General features: G+C 31.7%; 1 protein-coding gene across 7 annotated transcripts in view; it reads left to right on the top strand.

The window, feature by feature from the left end:
- The window catches only part of LOC118194378 (uncharacterized), a 139,510-nt gene that overhangs the window by 61,846 nt on the left and 53,364 nt on the right, over window positions 1-24,300 (top strand). Inside the window, exon 12 of one of the 7 annotated variants that reach the window (XM_085813515.1) lies at window positions 317-405. The exons of 5 other annotated variants lie outside the window; for them this stretch is intronic. In XM_085813515.1, the coding sequence (XP_085669641.1) occupies window positions 317-373 (57 nt within the window). In that variant the 3' untranslated portion in view covers window positions 374-405. Of the gene's footprint in view, window positions 1-316; window positions 3,340-24,300 lie in introns of those variants that run through there. One more of the 7 variants, XM_085813514.1, reaches the window with a different exon arrangement.

Raw genomic sequence — 24,300 nt, forward strand, 5'->3', positions numbered from 1 at the left:
TTTTATCTCTTTTATTCATGTGTTTCTTTCACTGTGTTTGCACATTTAAAAGCAAAAAGTCTACATTTTTTCCAAAAATTAAATAATTTAGTAATTTACTTAAGCATAATGTCTTTTATATGTGAAAATTCTTTATTTATTATCTCCTTTTCACCATCATTTTTAATACAGTTTACATCTTGTATAACATTTATATAAGAGATTTTTGTTATCTGCAGTGTTATTTTGCTATTACTAGAGTAGAGAATGGATTTTAAAATATTTGTAGACAAAAATATTTATACTATATACCCTTAGTCCTTGCTTTATGTAATAGGAGCAACTTGATTTTGCATCTTTTGAATGCGGTAAAAATCTCAGATCTGATGTGTAATATGGAGAATCGTTCTGTGTTACTCAATCCAGGTAACTCTACTATCTTTTTATGTATTTCATGAAACTGCATAAATTAAAAGTTCAAGGAATTTTGTATTTTCAAAACTTTTGTATTGGCAATTCAGCAGCAAATGTGAGTTCAGTGGCTGTTAAATACCTAAATGTTCTTAAAAAAAAAAAAAAAAAAAAAATGGAGCAAATTTTGTTTGCTTGCAAAATTGTACATTACTTGCAATACAAAATTGTGTTTTCCATCAGTTGAAAGAGAAAAGATTATGTTCCCACATTCAATATATGTTATTTGAACATAATTATCCCAGAGTAATTGGATATGAATATAACTCATGTTTGGTGTTAGGTCATCCACTGGCAGTAAAGTGGGTAAGATCACTGAAAATTGATAGGTGCATGAATTTTATAATTTTCCCTATACATAATGTAAATACAAATCAGTTCCTTTAATAAGTCTTCATGAAAGCATGTGTCCCTTAGGTAAATATCACTCATGTGCTTTGTGATGAAGGGTTAAACAAATGTTGGTTCAATGAAACAATGTTTTTATGTTTTTACTTTTTACAGACTTTTTTACTCTGGTGATTTGCCAAAGATATTTTCTAGGAATCTTTTCTGTTTTCCAGTGTACGACTTTAGAACTTTGCAATGTTTTGTTGCAATAGCACATTCTAATGCAGCCAAAATATCCATAACTTAAAATTTGCTATTTCTGTAATATTTATTGGCCGTATGAGAACCACATATCCCAGCAGACTCCTTTTATCTATCAGCCAGTTTACAGCACATTTTGTATTATGAGAAATAACAGTTGCATAAGGAAATAAAATCTGTTTCTTTTTTAGACATGCTTTACTAAAAGTGAACTTGTAATTGCCTTTAGTATAATGTAATAATAGACATTCTTTTATGACCTCATGAACTCGAAGTATCACTTTATAGGTAATCTCAAGTTTAATTGGGAAAATTTTAATTGAAAAATATTTTTTAAATATTGTTTACATGATTTTTATTATAATAAAATAATACTCTATAATGTCTACAAAATTCCATGTTTATTTTGTGCTGACAATAAATTAACAATCGAAACTCTCAATCTAAGGTCACTTTCTATTTAAAATTCTTAAATTTTATTTTAATTGGGTATCAAATCCTCATGATTAACAAAAGCATTCAGCTTTTGGACTGTTCTTTAATTTCTTCTAGATCAAGTAGACTGAATGCTTCTGTGTGTTATATTTTTTGCAACCTTTTTTTCCTTGGTTTGTAAGTAAAAGGGAAGATTATTCTTCTGAGGTACTTTAATTAGTAGCAAGCACTGTAGGAATTTTGTTCTGTTACAATTAGAGCGTTGGGTCTGTATCATAAAGCATGTTTGTACTGTTAATTCGTACTTCTTCAAATACACTAAATATCTTTCAAAGTGTGTAATACTGCTACTGTTAATTGCTATATTTGTAAATTAATTTTAAATAAACATCAGTTGTAAATGAGTCATTTTCTTCATAGAGAACTTAATAAATCTCTAACCTAAGGATTGTAAAACACTTATGTTTTGAGCCATATTTTATGTGTTTCATAAAAAAAAAAAAACTTTTAAAAATGAAATTTGGTAGAACAAAATGGATTAAAAACCATGGTACAATTCAGTTTCGGAGACCGTAAAAAATTGCAGCGAAAATGCATGCGCAAAAGTGCCAAATCTAGCAAACTTGCCCATTAAACAGCACGCCAAATCTCGCGAACACACTGATTTCAAATTGCATAAGTTTTAGATAGTTCTATATTTGTAAGTCGCCATTGAAATACTAGTTTAATTTTTTAATTCTCTTTTGATAAAACTACGGATTTTACAATTTGGGATTTGCCGAGTAAAGAAAAGTCTGCAATAGAATTTTTTCAAAAAAAAAAAAAAGGCATCATTCATGATAGAAAATTATGTTTGAACAATCAGGAGGTGAAATTATGCTTTATCGATAACTCGGTAGCAAAATGGCGGTGCAGGAAAGAAACCTGTAATGAGTATGTTTCCATTCAGTTATTTTAGCCTTTTTACTTCCTTGTACGAAGTAAAAAGGAAGTATTGTAATCGCGAAAATTTTCAGGCAGCATATTTCAACGAAAATGTCCATTTTGACCGCTATCGAATGCAATTTAACGATGTTTTTGCGTGATATCTGTACGTAAGGACAAAATAAAATACTCTTTTCCTTCAAAAAAATTATAAAACTGCTTTAAAATTAATTCCGAAGAGAATTTTTCGTGGCGTCTGTATGAACGTATGTACGTACGTGCGTACGTATCTCGCATAACTAAAAAATGAGTAGCCTCAGAACGTTGAAATTTTGTATATAGGACTGCAATAACATGTAGTTGTGCACCTCGTATTTTGGTTGCAATCAGCCGCACCAAACGTATATAAATATATTTATATATATATATATCCACTCTATTACCCGGCTCCATGATCTCAGTTTCTTTACTCTTATATGTTTGTAAATTGTACATTTTTTGCTTTAAAAAATGATTAAATTATGTTGTTTTTATCTTCCGGTTAAGGATTTTATGTCTTTAATGAATCTGTTTGCAATATTTTTAGAATTATCAGCAATTTTAAAGTTGTTTAATTGCTGCTAAGCCTTTTTTTATGGCGGCCATTGATGTTTACATTTGAAACAGGAGACTAGTGGATTTGTTGCCAATCTAGAGAAACTTAGGTTCGCAACAACAAAGATAACGCATTCATTTATTATTGCCAATTAAATCATGCTTAATTCTTTCTGGAATTTTTTCGAGGAAATAAGCGTTTGAGATTTACTTCGTAATTTTTAATATAGATATTTTGAGTTTTTATGTATTTTTGCCTTCTCGCGAAGTGAGAACTGAATTAATTAAATGAGAAATACTCAATCGTCTGTGAAAAACTGTTTCTTTTTTGTTTTCTTTGCTTAATTTCTTTTATACATCATTCTAGCTTTATTATGGTATTTGAATAGAACATGTGGCAACGATTAGATAATTCTATTTTTTAAATTATATAAATTTTGTGCATAATGAGTTATAATATGAACGAAATATATAAGTTAACTGTTATATAATTATTGGATTATATAACATTTAACTTAATTTCCGTTGTATAATTATTATATAAGTTAACTGTTATATAATTATTAATACTGTTAAGTGAATCTAGCGCCAGAGTGTCGCTATGGTAAACAAATACTAGAGTGAATTTTAAAGAATTCATTTATTCCATTGTGGTTTATGCGCTTTGGCGAAGTAGATTTAATTCAATCCAATAAGTTTAAATGAAATGCAAGAAAAAATGTGTATAATTTAATATTCCAATACAAGGAAGTCGTGGTGTATACATCAAATTTTTTTATATAAATAATAATAATAAAAAATTGTAAGATGTGAAATTAACCTTTTTATCTAAAATAAAATAATAATCTGAAACATTTATTTACTCTTATGCTTCCATTCAGTCATGTTTAGCCTTTTTTATATAAATTATATTAATAAAAAAGTACTATATTAAAGTAACTTTTCAACTAAGTTAAAGCATCAATCTTAAATAGTTATTTACTATTATACTTCCTTTCTTGCATTAGTGTTGCCGCAATTATTTTTGGCAGCATTGGCATCAACAATAGTTTGGCGATTTTTTACGGCCCTCAAAACCGAATAGTACCAAAACCATTTTTATAAGATGTTTTTCTAATGCATATATTCTTTTTTATTTTAAAAATATTTTTCATGGAGAAATTTTCTTGCAAAATAAAGTAGCATTTAAAAATTTTTAATGCCAATAAAAATAGTATTGGGAGCAGTTAGATTGGAATTTTCTTGAAGTTAGTAGCTTTGTACATTAATAATCAGATGAGGAATTTCAGGTAATATAAATAGTATGAGAAATTTAGCTTTGGTATTTTGCTTAATTTTGTTAAATATAACCTTAATGTATTTAGTATATCCATCTTTAAATTCCCCATAATTATTAAAAATTTGGGCTGAATTTGTGAAACTGAGGTCATGTGCTTCCCTTATTAGAAATAATAATAATTTTTAAAAGTTTAATCATATGTGTGTTTCTATTTTATCCAAAATAATAAACACTAGCTAGAGAGATTAAATAGCCCTTGGAATCCTTCATAGAAGAATCTTGTGAAGAACATTCAGTAGAATGTAAATAATATCAGGAATTTTTTAGATTTAGAAATTTATCAAATATACAGTGAATCAGATATAAAAAGTCATAAAATTTAAAAGATTCGACAGTGAGATGCTTTGAAAGACCTTAATATCCTGAAATCATAAACTGGAAGACAGTGTCAGGTTTACAAGGAGTCTTGGGAAGATCAAGCCCATGCAGTGCTGTTGCACCATTGTTGAAGGAACTTTGCTGTGTTGGAAAAAAACATTTCAAATTCATTCTGCCTTTTTTTTTTTTTTTTTTTTTTTTTTTTTTTTTTTTTTTTCTTTTTTGATAGCATCTTATCTTAGTATGAAAAGTTATCACATGTGTTCAAAATCATTCATTTTTACTGAAATATGACTAGATACTGAAATTATATCTTATTGGTATATGCCTACCCTTCTGTGCCTGAATATGGTCAATAGTTTTATAACAAGATGGCTGTAGCTGAGTAAGCTTATTTTATATATTAGTGGCTTTGTCTTATATTCCTTTAATCTAAAATTAAGTCTTAACTGTAAAATTTGATACCACTGCTATTAATTCTCTCCACGGCTATTAATTTGAATTAAAAGACATTCTTGTTAGCTTTTTGAATTGTTTCAGAATTTAATTTTTAAACATATATTTGAATACTTAATTAATCCGATTGTTATATACACTGTGTCCATGTAAGTACTTACCCAGCCTTTATTTTTGCAAACATTGGTCATAGGTATGCATTTCTGATTACAGAAATATCTCAAATGATGCAAATATCCATGTTTTGTCACTTTTAGAAAATTATGAAATGTAATTTTGTATACTACATTCCCATCTTTACTTTACTTTTTATTAAAATGGAGATAGTGTTCACAAAATTATAAACTTTGTGTTGTAGAAAAAAACTACAGCAGATATTGCCACATAATTAACTCATAACATTATTTGCATAAATTAAAAATAATTTTAGTTTAATGAAATTTTGGTATGAAAATTAGCTAATTATTAATATTTGAAAAATTTATAAATTTCCAATGTGAAAATTCTTTTGGCATACCAGTTATAGTAAAATTTTGCATAGTAGTAAATCACAGAAGAATCTTGCTGAATGGCATTTAAGAGGGGGATAGACGTCAAATTATTCCAATTAATTTGTTAGTCCTTAAAAAGCAAGTTGAAAATGATGTCAAATATTCTGAAATTAAATATCTCGATCAGTTTTCATCATTTGTTGATCTAACCTTTTTTATTATTATTACTATTATAAAATTTTTCTGAACAAAAATATAGGGATTGGAAGATTATATAAAGATTCTATAATTTTTTACGAAATCATTTTTTTAAATTTAAAAATGCCCAAATATGAATCTTTGCATCATGTAAAACATTTGTAATTGAAAGTGTATGACCAATGGCTTTCAAAATAAAGGCTGTTAAGACATTTGTGGACACATTGTATATAGTACAAAGTCCGTAATCCGGGCTCGTCGGGACTTCGGCGATTCCGGATTAGGGGTTTTCCTGATTATACATCATCAATTTAAATCTGGTAAGTTGACATGCAGAAGTTATACAATTAAAAATATGAAACCGTAATTTATGAAATAAAGAGCAATTATGATCTAAAGAGTATCAAAATTTACAAAAAAAAAACATATTTATTTGTTTACTTTATTAAACATATCTTTCACTAACTTTCTTCACTATCGGAAGTGCGCATGGGTAAATGCTTTACTGGCTTTATGTGCACGCGTAGCGAACGCACACATCAAACCTGCATGCGTAAGTTTGTGGCTTTGAGGTCTGGATAATGAACGTCCGGATTACGGACTTTGTACTGTATAACATAATTATTCAAAATTAGTTTTGATTAAAAAAAAAAAAGTACTTCAAGGCCAGCTGGTTTTCGAATTAAGGTTATTGAACTTTTCGGTTCAGCCTCTTACCCATTTAGTGCAGATAACTGAAATGTATGTTTGACCAATTTTGATGATTTTGTTATTATTTATTTATTGGAAACTTTGCAATATTTTGACTAGTCAATGTAATAATATCTTTTGAAAGTCAGTATACAGAGGGTGTTTACCCATTTTTAGAAGGAATTCGATAAAGAATTTTAAATGTTATGGAATAAAAATTTCAGGCTACAGCTTATTATTTGAAATGAGAAATATCACTTGCTACTTTTAATTGTATTCTTCTTTCAAAATGTCGCATATATGCAGAAGGGTTAGCTTTTGTGCTTTTTGAATTAATATTCCATAATTCAAAACATTATTAAATGCATGGTATTAGCAATTCTAAGTGCAAAATAAGCAACGTTATTAATCGTAAAGGTGAAAACTGTTGGTCATTACACTTCTACATGAAAAGAAGACTTCAAAAGAATTCCTGAAAAACATATGTACTGTTTCTAAAGTTAAATCATTGCTAACAAGAGATAATTTTCCAATGCAGAAATCAGTTGCAAAGTCTTTACATCTGTAATAGCAGTAAATTATAAAAAAAAAAAAAAAAAAAAAAGTAAACCAAGATTTGCAAATTAAAGAAAAGAAAAGTGTAAAAAACATAACTTTCACCAGCTTTTCCTCAGTCATGTGGCTCAACTCAATATGTAAAACCCTATATGAAAGCTATTTAGCTGAAGATAAATAAAAATACATTGTGAGTCTTCTTAAAGGATGGACTTACCTAAATGACTACAACAGAATCTATTATTATCAAAAATGGAGAGAAAGAAAAGATGTACAAACCTAGTTCAAAGCAAAGAAAGCTTCAATAAGAGACTTATAATTGTTGCAGGTTTCCTTACAATATAAATTTAAAATAATAAGAGTGGAAAAAATTTTAAAATCAGTGTACTATCAACAAAATGCTCTATGCCCGATATTTAATGAAGAAATTCCATTTTTTTAAATCCAAGTTGCTTTCAAAGAATGAAATTTTATCAACACAAAGCAACAAGTCATATTTCCAAAAACACCACTGCATTCCTTGAAAAAATTGTCCCAGAAAGCAAATACACCTTTTCAACATATTCCTGCAAAGTTCCATGATGTTTCGCCTATGGACTATTGTGGTTATGGTGTCTTGAAAGGAGCTCTTTTTTAAAGCAAACCTATCATGATTGGAAAGTAGTGGAAGATGAATGGAGATCAATATCCCTGGAAATGTTACTAAAAGCCCTTTTATCATGGAAATCATGATGCAAATTTATAGTCCAAAAAAGTGGTTAGTGATTCTGACTGTTGTACTAAAGGGCCCAAGTTTGAATCTCAGAGAAGACATGGATCCTTCATACAAGGCAAAAGTAGTTCACCTATTTAGGTGCCTCCATAATGAAGAGACCACTGCTTCTGGCCTTAGTTGTGACCAATGCTTATAAATGGCTGGGGCCCACCATTAAAGAAAAGAAAAAAATTTTAAAAAAACCTATATTATATAATAAAAAATATAATAGTAAAATATATATTTACATCTTTTCTTATTTTTTAGTCTGTACACACAAAATTAAAAAACGTATGAAAAATCCTCTCCTTGACTGGCAGTTCCACTTAAAATTAAAAAATTTTTTTGGCTAAACTTTATTTAAGCTGTTTATAGTTTCTGTAAGTATTCACCATTATTCAGAGGCGCTGGTAGTTGTTTAATAAATCTTTTATCTGTTTATTGCATTGATAATTTTGGCTGAATTATTTAATGGAGCTGCTTCTGCTATAAAGTATGCTTTAGCATAAGACTTTTAGCTTCCTTGGTCCTGTTGCAGCTGAGCTATCTTTTGTAACGTACAAGTAAAATCTGTAATTTTTCTCAAATTCTCAGCATTAACTTGTTGCTTGCAATCTTAAGAGTAGATATTTTAATTTAATTTAAATATCACACTGAATAACAATCCAAAAATAAAGTCCAACATTAAGAATCGGCTTAAATTTTGTGCAGTACTAGTTTCGATAATTTAAAAAATTTACGCTGATTCTGTTGGAATTTATTTTTGAGTAGATACTTTGTTGATAAAAAAGAGATCAATTTCATTGAGTCCTAAGGTTTATAAAACAGTCTTGTCAAAATATTTTCAGAATGGAAACTTGACTACTGAACTTGCACTACTAAAAACAGTATATTGTAGATTATCACAATTTTTCTTATGTGATAAACAATAACTTTTTGTGCCCGTTCAAATAAATTGTCTTTCCGTACCGGCAATTGTTTTTTAAAGAGGATACCTGTTTTTACACCTTTCTCGTGTCCAGTATATTGTTGGTCTTGCGCAAAATATAGCTTTTCTGCATCATTGAGGCATTGTTAATCCAAATAAAATTTTCTAAAATATTTCCAGAATAAGATAATGGGTTAGATATGTATTTCATTGAAATCATTCGTATGTGTCTCTTTAAGAAATTTTTCAGGCACCTGATTCAAATTTTCAGGATATTTATTGAAGGTGTTTGTTTCAGGTTTGGAGGTAATGGTTTGTATATTTCTGCGAATTCTACCAATCCTTTTAAAGTTGTTTTAAGTTCTGTGAAGGATTGCAGCTTCCATCTGTTCAAAATTCACTTCATTGTCTATAATTACTGCTTTCAAATTATCCAATATCAAAAGTACATTAAAATATTCATTGGAAAAAAAATCAGTGCAGTCCACAAAGTAAGCTGATTAGTTATGCCTAATGCTCTTTTAATGGGCAATGAGCAAGAAGCGATTGATCATTAATGTAAAAAATCAACATGTGAAACAACCCATGATTGTTTCTTAAGATCCTTCAAAATTTTACCAAATGTTGAAATAAATATATTTTAAGTATTATAAACTATTTAAAAGTTTTAATATGCATGAAACTATGTGATACAATGTGGTATAATAATTATATATGTTAAAACAAAAAATATTTACAAATACAAAATTTAATATAATTGAAGAAGATTATTACCTTTTTTGATTTACTTGAGGTATAGAATAAAAAATACTGTATTGAATGTACATTTTAAATGGCTTTATCAATTAATTTATTTTTATTTAAAATGTTATTGAGATAAAGGCAAAGGTAATTTGAGTGCTTACTAATTTGGATGATACTTCCTTCAGTGTTAGAAAATATGTAGAATCTTGGTATTAAGAAAATATTAGAATAAGGCTTTGTAAGTACAAGCATTGACATTTTTTTAAAAAGTTTTCATCAAAAGGTGAAAAATTATGTTCTTTACTTACTGAAAGATTATGTTCTTTACATAGGATATTAGTCACTTCAGTCAGGTTTGTTTCTGTTTCCAATAAATTCAAATTTTGCATAATAAGTGGGTCGGTGCAGGTTTCAAGAACTCTTGTCTCTCTGAAAGCCAAAATTACATACTTGCTTGCTTTGTATTTTTTAATCGTGCATCAAAAATGACACACATTAATATCTCCATTAATTTTGAAATATGTGGTAATGAAGGAGAAAGTTAGCAATGTATAAATAATAAATATTGAACCTGAAAATGAAAATAAATTTGGAATTTAAAATTTTATATGTATCATTTTTGAATGAATGATATGATAGTTGATTGAATTTGTTGGTGTGAAGATTATTTACGCAATATGTTCACAGGCAGTATTCAAGATTATGTGTTTTGTTTTCAAATTTTGCAACTCTCGTTTGTGTATGATCCCTTGTAATGAATAATTCCTCCCCCCCCCATGACTTACTGATTATAGAGTAATTTTATACCGCACAAAGTCATGTCCAGAATCGTCCGAACTTCTGTGATTCCGGATAGACCATCGGTTTAAATCTTGTAAGATGACATGTAGGCATTGCGGATCTTGACCAGCATCAGAATGTCAATCAGTGTATTGTCAGCAGCCATCATGGGTCTGCCTAGGCAGAATGTGTTTGAAAGTGGCATATAGGAATCTCGGTGGGAAGAAAAGTTGCATATACAGCATACCTGCTTTGTTATATTCTTCATCCCTAGACTTCGTGAAGAGGAGAATCTTTTTTTATTCTTATTATTATTCATACTGTTGGTGAGGACATTAGATTATCCTGGATATGTGACATTGGATTTCAGATATTGCTTAAAAATATTAAGAGAGCAAAATGTTATGTGAAAGTATAAAACAAAAAATGTGGCAAACATTTAGGCAATAAGTCATGCCTTTTGCAGTGTTAAAGAGTTTAATATTTATAACATTATTTGAGAAGTTTTCTGGATCACCTTATTTTGGAGAAATATGCTGTAAAATGTCACAAGTAAAATAACAACATTTAATTGTATTTGTCTGGTCATTTTTCCCAATTTGTCTTCTTTTTTATTACAGTCAAATACTGAAAATACGCCGACCTGAAATCCGCGTTGCCTCTCAAAATATAAACATTCAGTTTATAGGATGCGGAAACCGCAACATGGAGTACGAAATATCGAAGAAAAAATACTTACCGAATAATAATGAGTCATAATGGAAATATAAAATTTTTGACATCAGGATAAAAGGTCTTTTCCTCTCCAGTTTGCATCAAGGTAAAAAAGCAGATGATTTACTCAACTCTTCTTTCAAGTTCATGATTCACGTTTTTGTATTTTCTGAGTTTTTTTATTTCACGAGATTGCTTAGTACTGCCATTTTTTTATCCGGATATTTTGAGGATAAATTATGAATATTTTAAATTTCAGCGCTGTTTAATACATTAACAGATAAGATAACACTCGTGGTTTTACTGCTTGCAACGTTGAAAAACTTAAACACGTTGCATTGACGGTAATGCAAAAAGTGGAAATTCTGCGAATGATAGAGGCAGGTGCTACTCCTCAATTTATAGCAGAATCGTATGGAATTGTGACACAGTCTGTGTGTGATATACGGAAAAATAAAGAAAAGCTGTTGAAATTTTACAGCAACAATGATTCTAACACCGGAATCCAAAACCGGAAATCTTTGCATGAGGCAAAATCGGCAAACCTTGGTTGCTGTCTTGTAGGAGTGATTATTGTTGTGGGGTACTAATTTCAGGACCGCTCTTGAGAGAAAAGAGGAAGCAGATTCATGCTGATTTAAAAACAGAGGAGCCTAATATAAATGAATAATATAATATAATCAATTTATATGTGTAATTATAATTTAATGCATGCAATGAATTATTGTAATAATGTATATAATAATTTAATTAAATGCATCTAATACACGTTATTTATTTTGCACTTTTAGTCTGAATATTATGATTTATCTTTTCTGTCTTGAAATCCACACAACCTCTGGTCCCAAGCTTTGCGGATTTCTGGACTTCTACTGTATTATTATGCTGTATATTTTTTTTAGATTTTTATAATTCCTTTTGTCTGCTTTTTTGGCATAATATCAATTCAGATGTGATTGTATAGCACGTTTTTGTTAATGTTTATTTAATTAGAAAAGAAGCCAAAAACTCATGTTTGAAGTTTTATTTTGTTTCTGCTAGGTGCAATAATGATACTGGGATTAAGCTATTTGTAGATGAGCTCAAGAAGTTTGTATTAACCTCCCTAAAGCACTAGTCAGTACATTGAGTTTTGGTTTGGTACATTGAGTTGGGTTTGGGGTGTTGGGAGCATGAATGTAGCACACAAGAAGGAATACCCAATCCTAGAACACGACAGCACTTTAGAACAGTTGATAATTTGTCATGTAAAATCCTCAGTTAGTTGAGCATTCAAAGTCAGCTCTCCGTATTTATTATACTCTAGTATGAAATGTGTTATGTATATGACAGGGTTCGTAGCGGTCCTTATAAGTGCTTATAAGTCCTTATATTTGAAAATAAAATATAAAGGCCCTTATAGGTGCTTACTTTTTCTTTAAAGCCCTTATTTTTTTTTTTTTTTTTTTTTTTTTTTTTTTTTTTTTAGTGCTTATTTTTTGCTTTCAGTGCTTTTTTTTTTAAATGAAAGCGTAATTTTTCCCCGTACCAAAGCCGAAACTAAATAAACAACTTTTCTTCCTAATATGGAATGTCAGATGGTGAATCATACTCCCGGAAATAGCTTTTCTCTCTTTTTCTGCATTAACATAAGCTTTGGTCTGCACGGAGAGTACAGACAAGTGCCCGTCGTTCTGTTGGTCAAAGAATTGCGAAAGCAGTTGAAAATTCCGGTACATTCGGTATTCTTTTCCTCCCACCCAAATACTACACACGTTTGAATTTCTATCAAGATCTTAATAATTTGCATTCTCGTTCCGCTTGGTCAGTTCATATTCGTGTTTATTATGATCGTTATGCTTATATTATGAGCATATGGATGGATGTTTATAATAACATAGTTGCAGTAACTGCTGAAGTATAGTAAACTTCCAAAAATGGTTGCGTTTTAACACAGATTAGCTTTCTAAGGAATAGTATTCGGAATGGCTTAAATAAAGGGAAAGTAATTTAATAGTCAAAATAATTTCATTTTTTTTGGCCAATACATTATACAGTACGAATGTTGGGAGGTTCTCCCCTTTTTCCGCAAAATCTCGAATATTGAAACTGTTATAGCTCGCTGCAAAACAAGCAACGGCCTTTTTTTTTTTTTTTTTTTTTTTTTGTCATTTTCCAGTCTGGATTGAATAGGACTAAAAGTTCTGCGGTCTACCAACCCAAGCGAAGGATGATTCTATTCCTGAAATTTAGCGCAGTCTGTTGAAAATCAGAATGAAAAACATCCCAGACTGGTAAGTCTCTTTCTTTAGTATGAAAGAAATGTATCTTTCTTTAGTATGATTAGTCTCTTTCTTTATTCTTCCAATACCGGCAGCTGTTGAATCCGATTGCGTAATATCATGTAGGGAAGAATTACGGCGCACGTATTGCGCAATAACGTTTGCGATATTTTGCAGAGATAATTAATTTTGATGTTCGGTCCCAGATTTGTTTATGAACACTTAAAAGAGTTTTCCCGTGCTTGCAGAGCAGAATATTTTTCTGTTCCGTTGGTTTGTTTGAATGGAACTTGCACATATCGAAATGTCAAAAGCATTTATTTAGCGGAAAAATCTAAAGAACGGCTACAGTCTATCCCCCTCCGCTCCTCTTTTTCAAGTTACGCTCCGCTGTCCGAATATTCGCCAATTTTCAAGTATGCGGGTAGTTAAGCTTTTACTGTTAAAGGATGACTGCATGAAGCAAATTTCTGTCTTCTGATTTCAGAAATGTTCCTCTTTTTTATTTAAATTACTTTGCTTGCAATATCTGTTAAGGGAAAACTGATATACGATGAAAATTTAGAAAATGTTCAGAATTTAGATTTAAATTAGTTAAATATCAATAAGAGTGGAAAAATAAATTGTATTTATTATTAAGTTCCAAGTGAATAGAATAAATATGCCTTATTATTATTTATTTCCTCTATTTTGAACTGAAATTTCATCATTAAATCTTGTAATATAGTTTAGTTCTGCATAGTTTTTTTTTTTTTTTTTTCCCTCTCATTGTAAACTAGTTCTGTAAATTGAACTGTTATTTAAAATTTAAAAAAAAAAAAGTAATTATTTTCCATGGTTGAGGTAATGCTTATTCTCTCTTAATAAATACTGCATTTCTCATATTTTAAATTAAGAGTCTAATTTTTAAGGTTATGCAGTTGTGTATAATGCAATTAAACGGGTGCTTATTTTTTTTTTTTTTTTCTTAAAATGTGCTTGAAAAGTGCTTATAGGTGCTTATTTTTTTAACTAAAATGTGGCTATGAACCCTGTATGAGATAAAAACTTTTTTTGCAGGACTGGTGACTTGTTGCTTAGGGTATGTGGGGAAACTTTGCAATTGCTTTCCAGCATATATCTCCACGTTACAATACACCATAATTGTGAATACCTTCACTTAATTTTGTATAGCATATATTTGCAAGTTTGGTGATGCATGTTGCTTGAAATCACATTTATTATGAAATCTTAGATGTTTCTGAATTATGGTTACATTCACAGCCAAAAGAATTTGGGGGTGGGGGATTTTCAACAAATTTATCAAATATTTATCTGCCAACAATCGACTGTTCTTAATCCTCTTCTTGAATTTTATCAAACTTTTAAATACTGTAGCAAAAATAGATTCTTCAGTTTCATCAATGCTCAAAGTATATCAATTAATGAGCATTTGTTTTACACTTGGCAATTGAGCAGTTGCATTACTTCTTTTTATTCTTCCATAGCCAAAGATTAATTTTATGTTTATTTCCCTTTTCTCTTTAAAAGGTTGTTTGAAATTCCTCATTAAAAAAAAATTTTTTAATCTGTTCCACAAATAAGTCAGTATCATCATCATCAAGAAGCATTTAAAGTATTTCATCTAAATCGTGAAAAAAAATTATTAAAATAAAATTTATATTACAAGAAATTATTTAAAATTGTAGATTGTAGGAAATTTATGTGTCTGGGTGCAGTATAACTGACTGGCAAAGAAAAACAAATGATTTGAGTGGCAAACATATACAGTGAAAAGCCATTATATTATGACAGGGTTCGTACGGTCCTTAAGAGTCTTTAAATTTTTTGAAATCGATTTTTGGTCCTTGAAAGTCCTTAATTTTGGCCAAAATCAGTAGAAGGTCCTTAATTTTAATCATCTGAAATTTCTCTCTGTTTTTACGACTGCCATTTTGAGTGTGAATTAGCATTTTGGAGGAATATTTTTGGCAAATCACTGGCGTATATGGTTATCTTTTGAATGGGTTCATGGGTTATAATTTGTTTCTATTTCTAACATAAATGATGGGATACTCGAGTTCCTAAGCAAGAAGTGAAACATAAGCATTTCAAAATTCATTTTTTCTAATAAAGAGCTCTTAAACAACTTTTCGCTTTTGGGGTTGTAAATTCTTTTATTAAATGGTTCTAAATTTGACAATTTGTCAACATTTTGGCGATTTTAAGATCAGTTTCTATAGAAAATTTTTAATTCCGAGATCTGAGAATTTTTCGGCAGTTTTTTTAAAACATCATAACATTGATAAATTTCATTGAAATAATGGTAATATATTAGAATTATATTTAAAAAATAACATTAAAATAAAACATTTTTATTTTTCGCTGTCATATTATAAAGTTTCAATTTGGCAACTTGTTATATAGCTATAAAGCATAATTTACGAAACAGCTCTTAGTAAAAGCAAAATTAGCTATGTAATTAATTAAAATGTCTTCTTTTTAATTTTTTCATAGTAAGCGTTTTTCCCATGTAATTGTCTCAGATTATTCAAAATTATCAGAATATGCATCAGTTTTCTCCATAAAATTAATTTTACACTTTTTCCTTCCCCCCCCCTTTTTTTTTTTTTTTTTCAAAATATTTCTGGCTTTTTGCTGTTACAGAATTGGTTGGGATAATTTTTCTTTAGTATTTTTAACATTGCAGCATGGAAAGTTTAGAAGGATTTGAAGGCAAGATTTATAGACCCACGATTCTAGAAGATTCGAGAAATATGTGACAAAATGAAAAATGTCTCCATGGTATGAACATATCAACACATAATGGATGCATTTTACAGAAAGTTTGCGATGAATTTCTTACTTTTTGGAGAACGTCTGCAAGAACAATGGAAACGTAATATTTGAATGTTTTACTCCTGATACTAGAATCATTTTTTCTTAACATGTTTATCTTCCCTTTATTTTCTCTACTTTTCACTAGACAAAAGCTGGGAAAATAACAAAAATGCTTGTTTATGTACGCACTAATGTACACTATTCGAATCACGATTGTCGCTGCCTACGCATGTAACTATCTATCGATGTATCTAAATGCCACATCTAAATTTCTGCAAGTTCAGCTATAATTCTATGATCACACTCAATCTAGTTTTAAAAGGATTTATTAAAATACTAAAATTGATCTAATCTAGAATCGAATCTAATGTTACATCTCAGGAGCAGCGTTCTAGCTGCGTCATAACAAATCGAAAGTCAAGTTCTCACTGTTGCCATTCTGAGGCAGAGAAAAGTTTGTTTCTAATCAAACCGGAACATCGGCATAGTGAAAGTTTCTAGTCAAACCGGAACATCCCGGCCCCCATTAAACGATTGTCCAACATCATTTGGAAATGGGAGTGGACTGATATTGGAGACGGCTCAACGAAAGATTCCATCTAAAGTTCTGACGTCTACGACTCGTACTAGTCCATCTGGACCAGGAAAGGTCTCCTCGATGCGAGCTAGTGTCCACTTCATGGGTGCCTTGTTTTTATCCTTTAACAAGACTAGTTGTCCTGCCTTGAGATTGGACCTCACTTGATTCCATTTTGAGTGGTTCTGCAAATGATTAAGATATTCCACACTGTAAAGGTTCCAGAAATTAGCTCTAAGTTTTTTAATTTAGTTCCACCTAGAAGACAAGGTCAAAGAATCTGCAGAATCATTCGGTTCTGGTATCAACAAAAGTGGAGCTCCTATTAGGAAATGACCTGGAGTCAAAGGCTGAAGATCTGTTGGATCACCCGAAATAGGTGACTGAGGTCAAGAGTTCGAGCAGGCTTCTATTTGCGTAATTAATGTATACAGCTCTTCAAAGTTCAAAATTGTCGTTTTCGCGACCTTTGTCAAAATTCTCTTCATTGATTTTATATTAGCCTCCCATAATCCGCCAAAATGTGGGGAAGAAGGAGGAATAAATCTCCATGTTATACCTTCTTCGGAACTAAAGCGTTGAATAGGATCCGATCTACAAATTCTAAAGAGTTTATCAAGAACATTCTTCATTCCCTTAAAGTTCGTAGCGTTATCACTCCAAACAATGGATAGTTTAGATCGTCTGGCAATAAACCTTCTAAGACATGCTGGAAAGGCTTCAGTAGACAAGTACGATACTACTTCTAGATGAAGTAGTATCGTACTTGTCTAAAGCCTTTGTACTAAAGCAAATAAATATCGCTATGTATAATTTTAACGTAACTCTAGATCTTTTCAAATTAGGCTTGGTGATAACTGGACCTGCAAAGTTCAGTCCTATTTTTTCGAATGGTCTAGTTATTACAACACTATCTCTAGGTAAGTTTCCCATCATTTGGTTTATGGTTTGGTTCCTTGTTTGAAAGCATGTCATGCATTTACTTATAACGCGTCTAACTCCTCTATCTTGTCCGGAAGCTATCCAGTATAATTGTCTAATAAGAGAAAGTGTTGTTTAAACGCCCGAATGAAAAGATTTTTTGTGATAATAATCTATGAGTAATTCAGTAAAATGTCTTTTGGGTAAAAGAAGTTGATGTTTCTGGTCTTCTGAAAGATTGGAGTAACGTAGTCTCCCACCAACTCGTAAAAGTTCATTTTCATCCAGAAATACATTTAAGGATAAAACCTTACTATTCCTTGAAAGTGATCGATTCGACTGCAGGCACTTAATTTCAGGTTGAAATTCAGAATGCTGTACACATTTGACTAGCACCTTTGTTGCATTCTGTAGTTCAGAAGCACTCAAAAAAACTTTTTCTTAATGATGGATTGGTTCTACAGTTGTTCGCAAACCTTAAACACCATGCAGTAGTTCTAATCAATTTGCTGAATGACGAATACCTTTTAATGAATTCGTTTTCAATGGAATTTTCACCTGTGACTGTTGAGTTCACTACAGCTCCCCTTTGAAGTTCAAGCTCTTCATGATCCTTGAAATCTCTTACTGATTCTGCAAGTTTAGGCCATGAATCGATGCTCTGTAATAGCCACTTAGGTCCATGCCACCACATGTCACTATTTCGTAGTTCAGATAACATTATTCCTTTCGTGGAATTTGTCTTTGTTCCTCTGGTCAGCATATCAGCCAGATTTTCATCTCCAGGGCAATAATTCCAGAACTCAGGTGATGTTTTCTCTCGTATTACCATTACTTGATGTTGGATGTTATTTAAATTGCCCTTTATCCAATGTAACGTAACAGAAGAGTCTGACCAAAAATATACATTCATCTAGAGTCTTTTCTCTAACTGTTCTTTGACATTTCAGGCTAATCTTGCTCCGATGAGCACCCCCATCAGCTCTAATCTTGGAAGGGACAGCTTCTTCAGTGGAGCTACTCTGGTTTTGGAAATGACAAAACTACTTCCTATTTCACTGTCCGTCGTGATGTATCGCAGGCATATCACAGTTCCATATGCCTTCTGACTTGCGTCGGTAAAACAATGCATTTGAATATCTCTCAATTCAGACTTGTTAAGTCTTTCGGAAGTAATGTCGCGGAATGTTTACATCCTGAATCGCTGACATTTCATTAATCCATTTTTTCATTCTGTTTTCAAAGTCCAATGGTAACGGATCATCCCAATCTACTCCAAGTTACCAAATTTCCTGCATTAGTATTTTTGCCCTAACAGTGAATGGACTTATAAATCCAATAGGATCGTAAAGCTTTCCAATGGCTTTAAGAACTTCTCTTTTTGTGATTAACTTTGTTTTTCCTTGATTAGTTAGATTTTGTGATTCTATCTTCAGAAGGTCTTCCTTGTAATTCCATTTATATCCCAATACCTTCTGTTCCAGAACTTTCTGGATTTCACCATTTTCGTATTCGTCAAAAACTTCCTGCAGATTCCCACAATTTGTTTTCCATTTTTGCATGTTGAAACCAGCAGCCTTCAAAATATATCTAATATCTTCATATATGAGTTTGGCTTAGTCTTCATCCCCACCTATTAAATCATCTACGTATAAACATTCGTTCAATAGTTTAACTGCTTTCTGATTGGTTTCTTTAAAGGTATTTATGTGATGTTTGATAGTAGCGGCAAGCAAAAATGGGCTAGATGTAGCTCCAAACAAAACGCGAGTCATCCTAAGTATTTTCGTGTTTAGTTTCCCATCCTTATCGGTAAGGTTATTTGCCCACAAAAATCTTACAACATCCCTATCTTCAGGTGACAGAGAAATCTGAAGAAAGGCTTGTTCAGTGTCGGCAGTAAATGCTATGCTATGTGTACGAAATTGTATTAATATCTCTAACAATGGTGGATTTAAATTAGGACCGGAATAGAGACAATTGTTTAAAGAGTATTCACTTTTCGAATGGCTGGATGCATCAAATACAACTCTCACGGGTTTGTCAGGTCGAATAACTGGCTGGTGAGGCATGTAATAAATTCTTCCTGTTTCTTCAGAACTTGGATCAATTTCCTCAGCTATATCCATTTTTAAATGTTGTTCTATAACTGACTGATACTGCTGATGGAGCAGTGGATCATTTCTCAACCTTTTAATCAGTTTATTAAAGCAAACTTCTGCATTTACGTAATTCGTTTTTAATTCAGACGAATTTTCATTCCAAGGGAGTTTAACCTCATATCGCGTTTCTTTAAATTTGATAGTTCTGTTAAAATTCTCTAAAATGTCATTATCTATTTTACTAATTTACTTCCCTTGTTCTATTCCCAATGTTTCTAATTCCCAAAACTGCTTTAACCGTGTTGAGACCAATTTGTCGTCAACAATAATGTCCATGTTTAACAATTCACCGTTAGAATCAGTCCGGCCTTGAAGGCACCATCCAAATATTGTTTCGGAAGCTATAAGATTATTTTTAAAACGTTTAAGTCTACCAGTTATTACTTCATAATAGTAATCTGCTCCGATCAAAACAGCAATATTTTTGTCACTGAATTCACAAGAATCAGCTAATTGTAGTCCTATTAACTCTTTGTTAATTTTGGAACCTGGGATATCAGGGAAAGGTAAATTAGTTGCACATATTTGGTTAGTTTCTAAAGCTTCAATTTCTATATTTAGGGATGGTTTACTTCTGTTTTCTAGTTTGACTGTCACAACATTGTAAGTTTGTTCTGTTGCCTGGTTAACCACAAAGGCAAATACGGACAAAGTCTCCTTTCGAATAACAGGTAATTTATACTTCTCTGAAATGTCCCGAATTATAAAACTTCTCATCGATCCATTGTCTAATAAAATACGAACTGGTTCTAAATTATCTTTCTCCGAAAATGGACGTATCATCACAGTACACATTTGTAGCAATGCACTGCGGAAAGTTTCTGTTTTTAATTGACTAATCTGAACATCTTCTTTACTGGATGGAATTGTCGACACGACCTTGTTTTTCTCCGATTTGGTTTGGAGTTGGAAACAAATAGACCTATTGTGTTTTTTATTACATATTTTGCACATTTTTCTTTCCTTACACTGCTTAATTTTATGCTGAGATTTAAGACACAAAAAACATCGAGCTTGAGATTTTAAAATATTTCTTTTCTCCTCCACGGTTTTAATTTTGCAGCGCTCCGAATCGTGTAGTTCATCACAATATATGCATTTACTGCTAGCGACTGGAGCAACATATTCATACGTTTTAGGCGAACTTCTTTCAAACTGTTTACTGCGCTTGTTGTTTACATTATCATGAGCGGAGTGGAGAGGATCATTTGATTTATGCCTCCAGTTATGAATCATTTCCGCTCGGTGTTTTGTTTTTGTTTCTCTACTCTCATTTAACTGCGTAGCTCTTTCGCGGCTTTCTATTTCTTTACGAATAAATTCCATTAATTCATTAACGTTCCATGTTTGTTCACTGTTTCTACTGCGACTGTATTCTAATGTTATCTCTGATGGAATTAATTTTAACAATATTGGGCAAAGTAAACTACCGTAAGTTTCTGATACGACGTTCATTAACTTTAAGCATCTAATTTGAGTTTCACACTGATCATATAAATTCCTAAGATTTTCTATATCCCTTACATTTCTATAAGGGAAAAGATTTCACACTTTATTCATGTGAGTATTTATTACCAAATCTTTTCTCCCAAACCTGTTAATTAACAGTTCTATAGCCGAATCGTAGTTCTCATTTGTAAGCGAGAGTCCGGAAACGACATTATAAGCTACCCCGCCTAGTAATGACTTTAAGTAACTGAATTTATTTACTTTCGATAATGAGTCATTGTTATGGATAGCTGCCTCGAATTGACTCCAAAATTCCTGCCAATTGCTAGAATCACCAAAAAATTTAGCGATAGTCAATTTTGGAAGGCGAATAATTTTATTATTTTCAAGTTTGGAATCTATAACGGTTTCATTAGGAATGTTCATACTTTCCTTATCCGAATTTTCGAGTTTGTGTAATTCCCTCAATTTTTTTCTTGCTCTAAATTGCCACGGTTGGATTTTTTCTTCATATTCTAGAGCGGATGAAACTTCAAATTCATCCTCTCGGACCTTCAAATCCTGTTCTATTTGAGTGTTTAAAACACTCGGAGTTTTTGCCTTTTCGTTTAATATGTCTAAAGTGTCTTCTATTACATTTATACCAACGTCATCTTTGCTTAATTCTGTCTCAATTTTCTTTAGTACCTTGGACATTGCGGCCCTTACTACTTTGCATTTCGATTTAAGCTTAGCGACAGGATCTTCCATAATTACTTTAAAATAGAAAACTTATCCTACCTTTTGCAGGCTTTGCAGACTTCACACCGTGCCATCCATACTTACGAATCCATATTTTCGAGTATTAGCCGGCTTTCCGGCCGATGCCCCAAAAAAAAATGTTTATATACGCATTGATGTACACTATTCGAATCATGAATGTCCCTGCCTACGCATGTAACTATCTAACGACGTATCTAAATGCCACATCTAAATTTCTGCAAGCGGTGGTTCAGCTATAATTCTATGATCAAACACTCAATCTAGTTTTAAAAGGATTTATTAAAATATTAAAATTAATCTAATCTAGAATCGAATCTAATGTTACATCTCAGGAGCAGCGTTCTAGCTGCGTCGTAACAAATCGAAAGTCAAGTTCTCACTGTTGCCATTCTGAGGCAGAGAAAAGTTTGTTCCTAATCAAACCGGAACATCGGCATAGTGAAAGTTTCTAGTCAAAACGTAACAATGCTTTTAATCTTATCACTTGGGCAGGCATTATAGAAAGAGATTTTTTTATTAATAAAGAAATTGAAAATTTACAATTTAAAAGATTAATCTAATGTGTCTAAATGCATCGTACACAGAGCTAGTGCTATGCATTTTCCCACCTGATGCAATCTCTGTGTATCCTAAATTCTGCTGCCTAGTGCCTATCTAAATTCTGCTTCCAATGCCTGCTCTAAATTCTAAAAATTTTGCAATTTTTAGATTTTGTTGTTCTGTGTGTCACTAAATTGTAAAAATTCTGCCACACCTGCTCTGTAACCGGCCTTTACCTTATATATTTCATATTTCTTTTGAATGTTCATATTACTAAAGAATTAAATTAGCCGCTTTTTCTGTACATTGTAAATGCATTTAGTGTTTTTTAGAATAACAGAAATCCTTAATTAAATCCAAAAATTCTAAAATTAAAAGGAAACACGTTGAAGAAAGAAACCAAATACATAAAGAAAATTATTCTTCAAAGATATGTGCAGTTATTATTATGTAAATTACCCAATTGTTTATCATTTTAGCCTTTACTATAATTTCCCATTTCTGTTTTCTCATATGATAGAGTTACTGAGCCAGATTAAATTTAAATTAAATTGTATTATCTTTGACCACTATTCCACATTTTTAGTTTGAATTTGACTGTTCTTGTTTAATTATGTCACCGTGAGCTGTAATGACTCTGTTAGCATCAGAACATGCCTTTATGTTCTAAGTTCTTTGTCTGATATTGTAGTTTACTTTCAGATACAGTGATAATTTGCTTCACGTCTATTGGGGGGGGAGGGACTATTTAACTGTTACCAGATCAAGTAAACCCTCATAGGTACATTGTGGAGAGGCAAGTTAGGAGATAAAGCACACAGAAACTAGCGAGAACATTGGTTTGCATATTGAGACAAATTTCCAATTATTGTCAGGAAAGATCAATAATTAAAGAGAAGAAAATCGATATAAACTAGCCAAAATGTTTGGAAAGGCTTGTAGAGACATTAGGTATTTTTGAAAGCAGGAAAGATAAAAAATTAACAATGCCTTGGCCGGGAATCGAACCATGGACCTCTGGAATACCGCTACCAGTGTGCAAACCACTACACCACGAAGGGTCACCAAGAAGGTGGGAAATATACCTTATATACTTCCCCTTTAAATGGCAACTGGGGTTTTTAGAGAATCCAATCGCCAAATCGTTTGTGTGGAGAACCCATCAAGTAACCATCACCCATCAAATAACCAACAACATCATCAAGTAAAATTTATTTTTTGCATCTACTGAGACTTGCATATAAAACAACTTATCACCTTTGTCGCTTTAATGGCTTATTGGAACCTTAATGTACACTCATGTCCATAAATTAAGGATAATTCGGAGTCGCATGGAAATCGAACTCTGAAATAAATATATCACCTGTAAAATCACTACACACATCTTCAAGAATCGTATGCAAATTTCAGGAAGTAACCAGATGACACCGATTGTACGTCACAATGACGAGACTGATATATAAGGAATACAGGCAAAGAAGTAAAATTGTTCGCAGGCGCTTTATAAGCATTTCAGTGCAATAACCGAATAGTTATGACACAAAGGACGCATTTGGATGATTTTTTACGTGGTAGAATTATCGGCCTTCTGGAATGTAGGCCTACCCAACTGGAAGTATCAGACGAACTTGGAATTGCCCAGAGTGTCATCCTTTAGCAATGATTCCAGGATGATGGTAATGTAAGTAGAAGTTACAGCACAGGTCGCCCCAGAGTTACAACGCCGAATGAGGACCGGTATTTGGCAGTTACTGCCAAAAGAAACAGGCGGAGCACAGCCTCAGACCTGTCTCGTCAGCTCTCTTCAGCCACTGGTACGACAATTTCAAGGCAGACCGTGTACAGAC

The sequence above is a fragment of the Stegodyphus dumicola genome, chromosome 3 (genome assembly GCF_044657685.1).
Source record: "Stegodyphus dumicola isolate Sdum_Otavi_A_Nest chromosome 3, ASM4465768v1".
Classification (NCBI taxonomy): Eukaryota; Metazoa; Arthropoda; class Arachnida; order Araneae; family Eresidae; genus Stegodyphus; species Stegodyphus dumicola.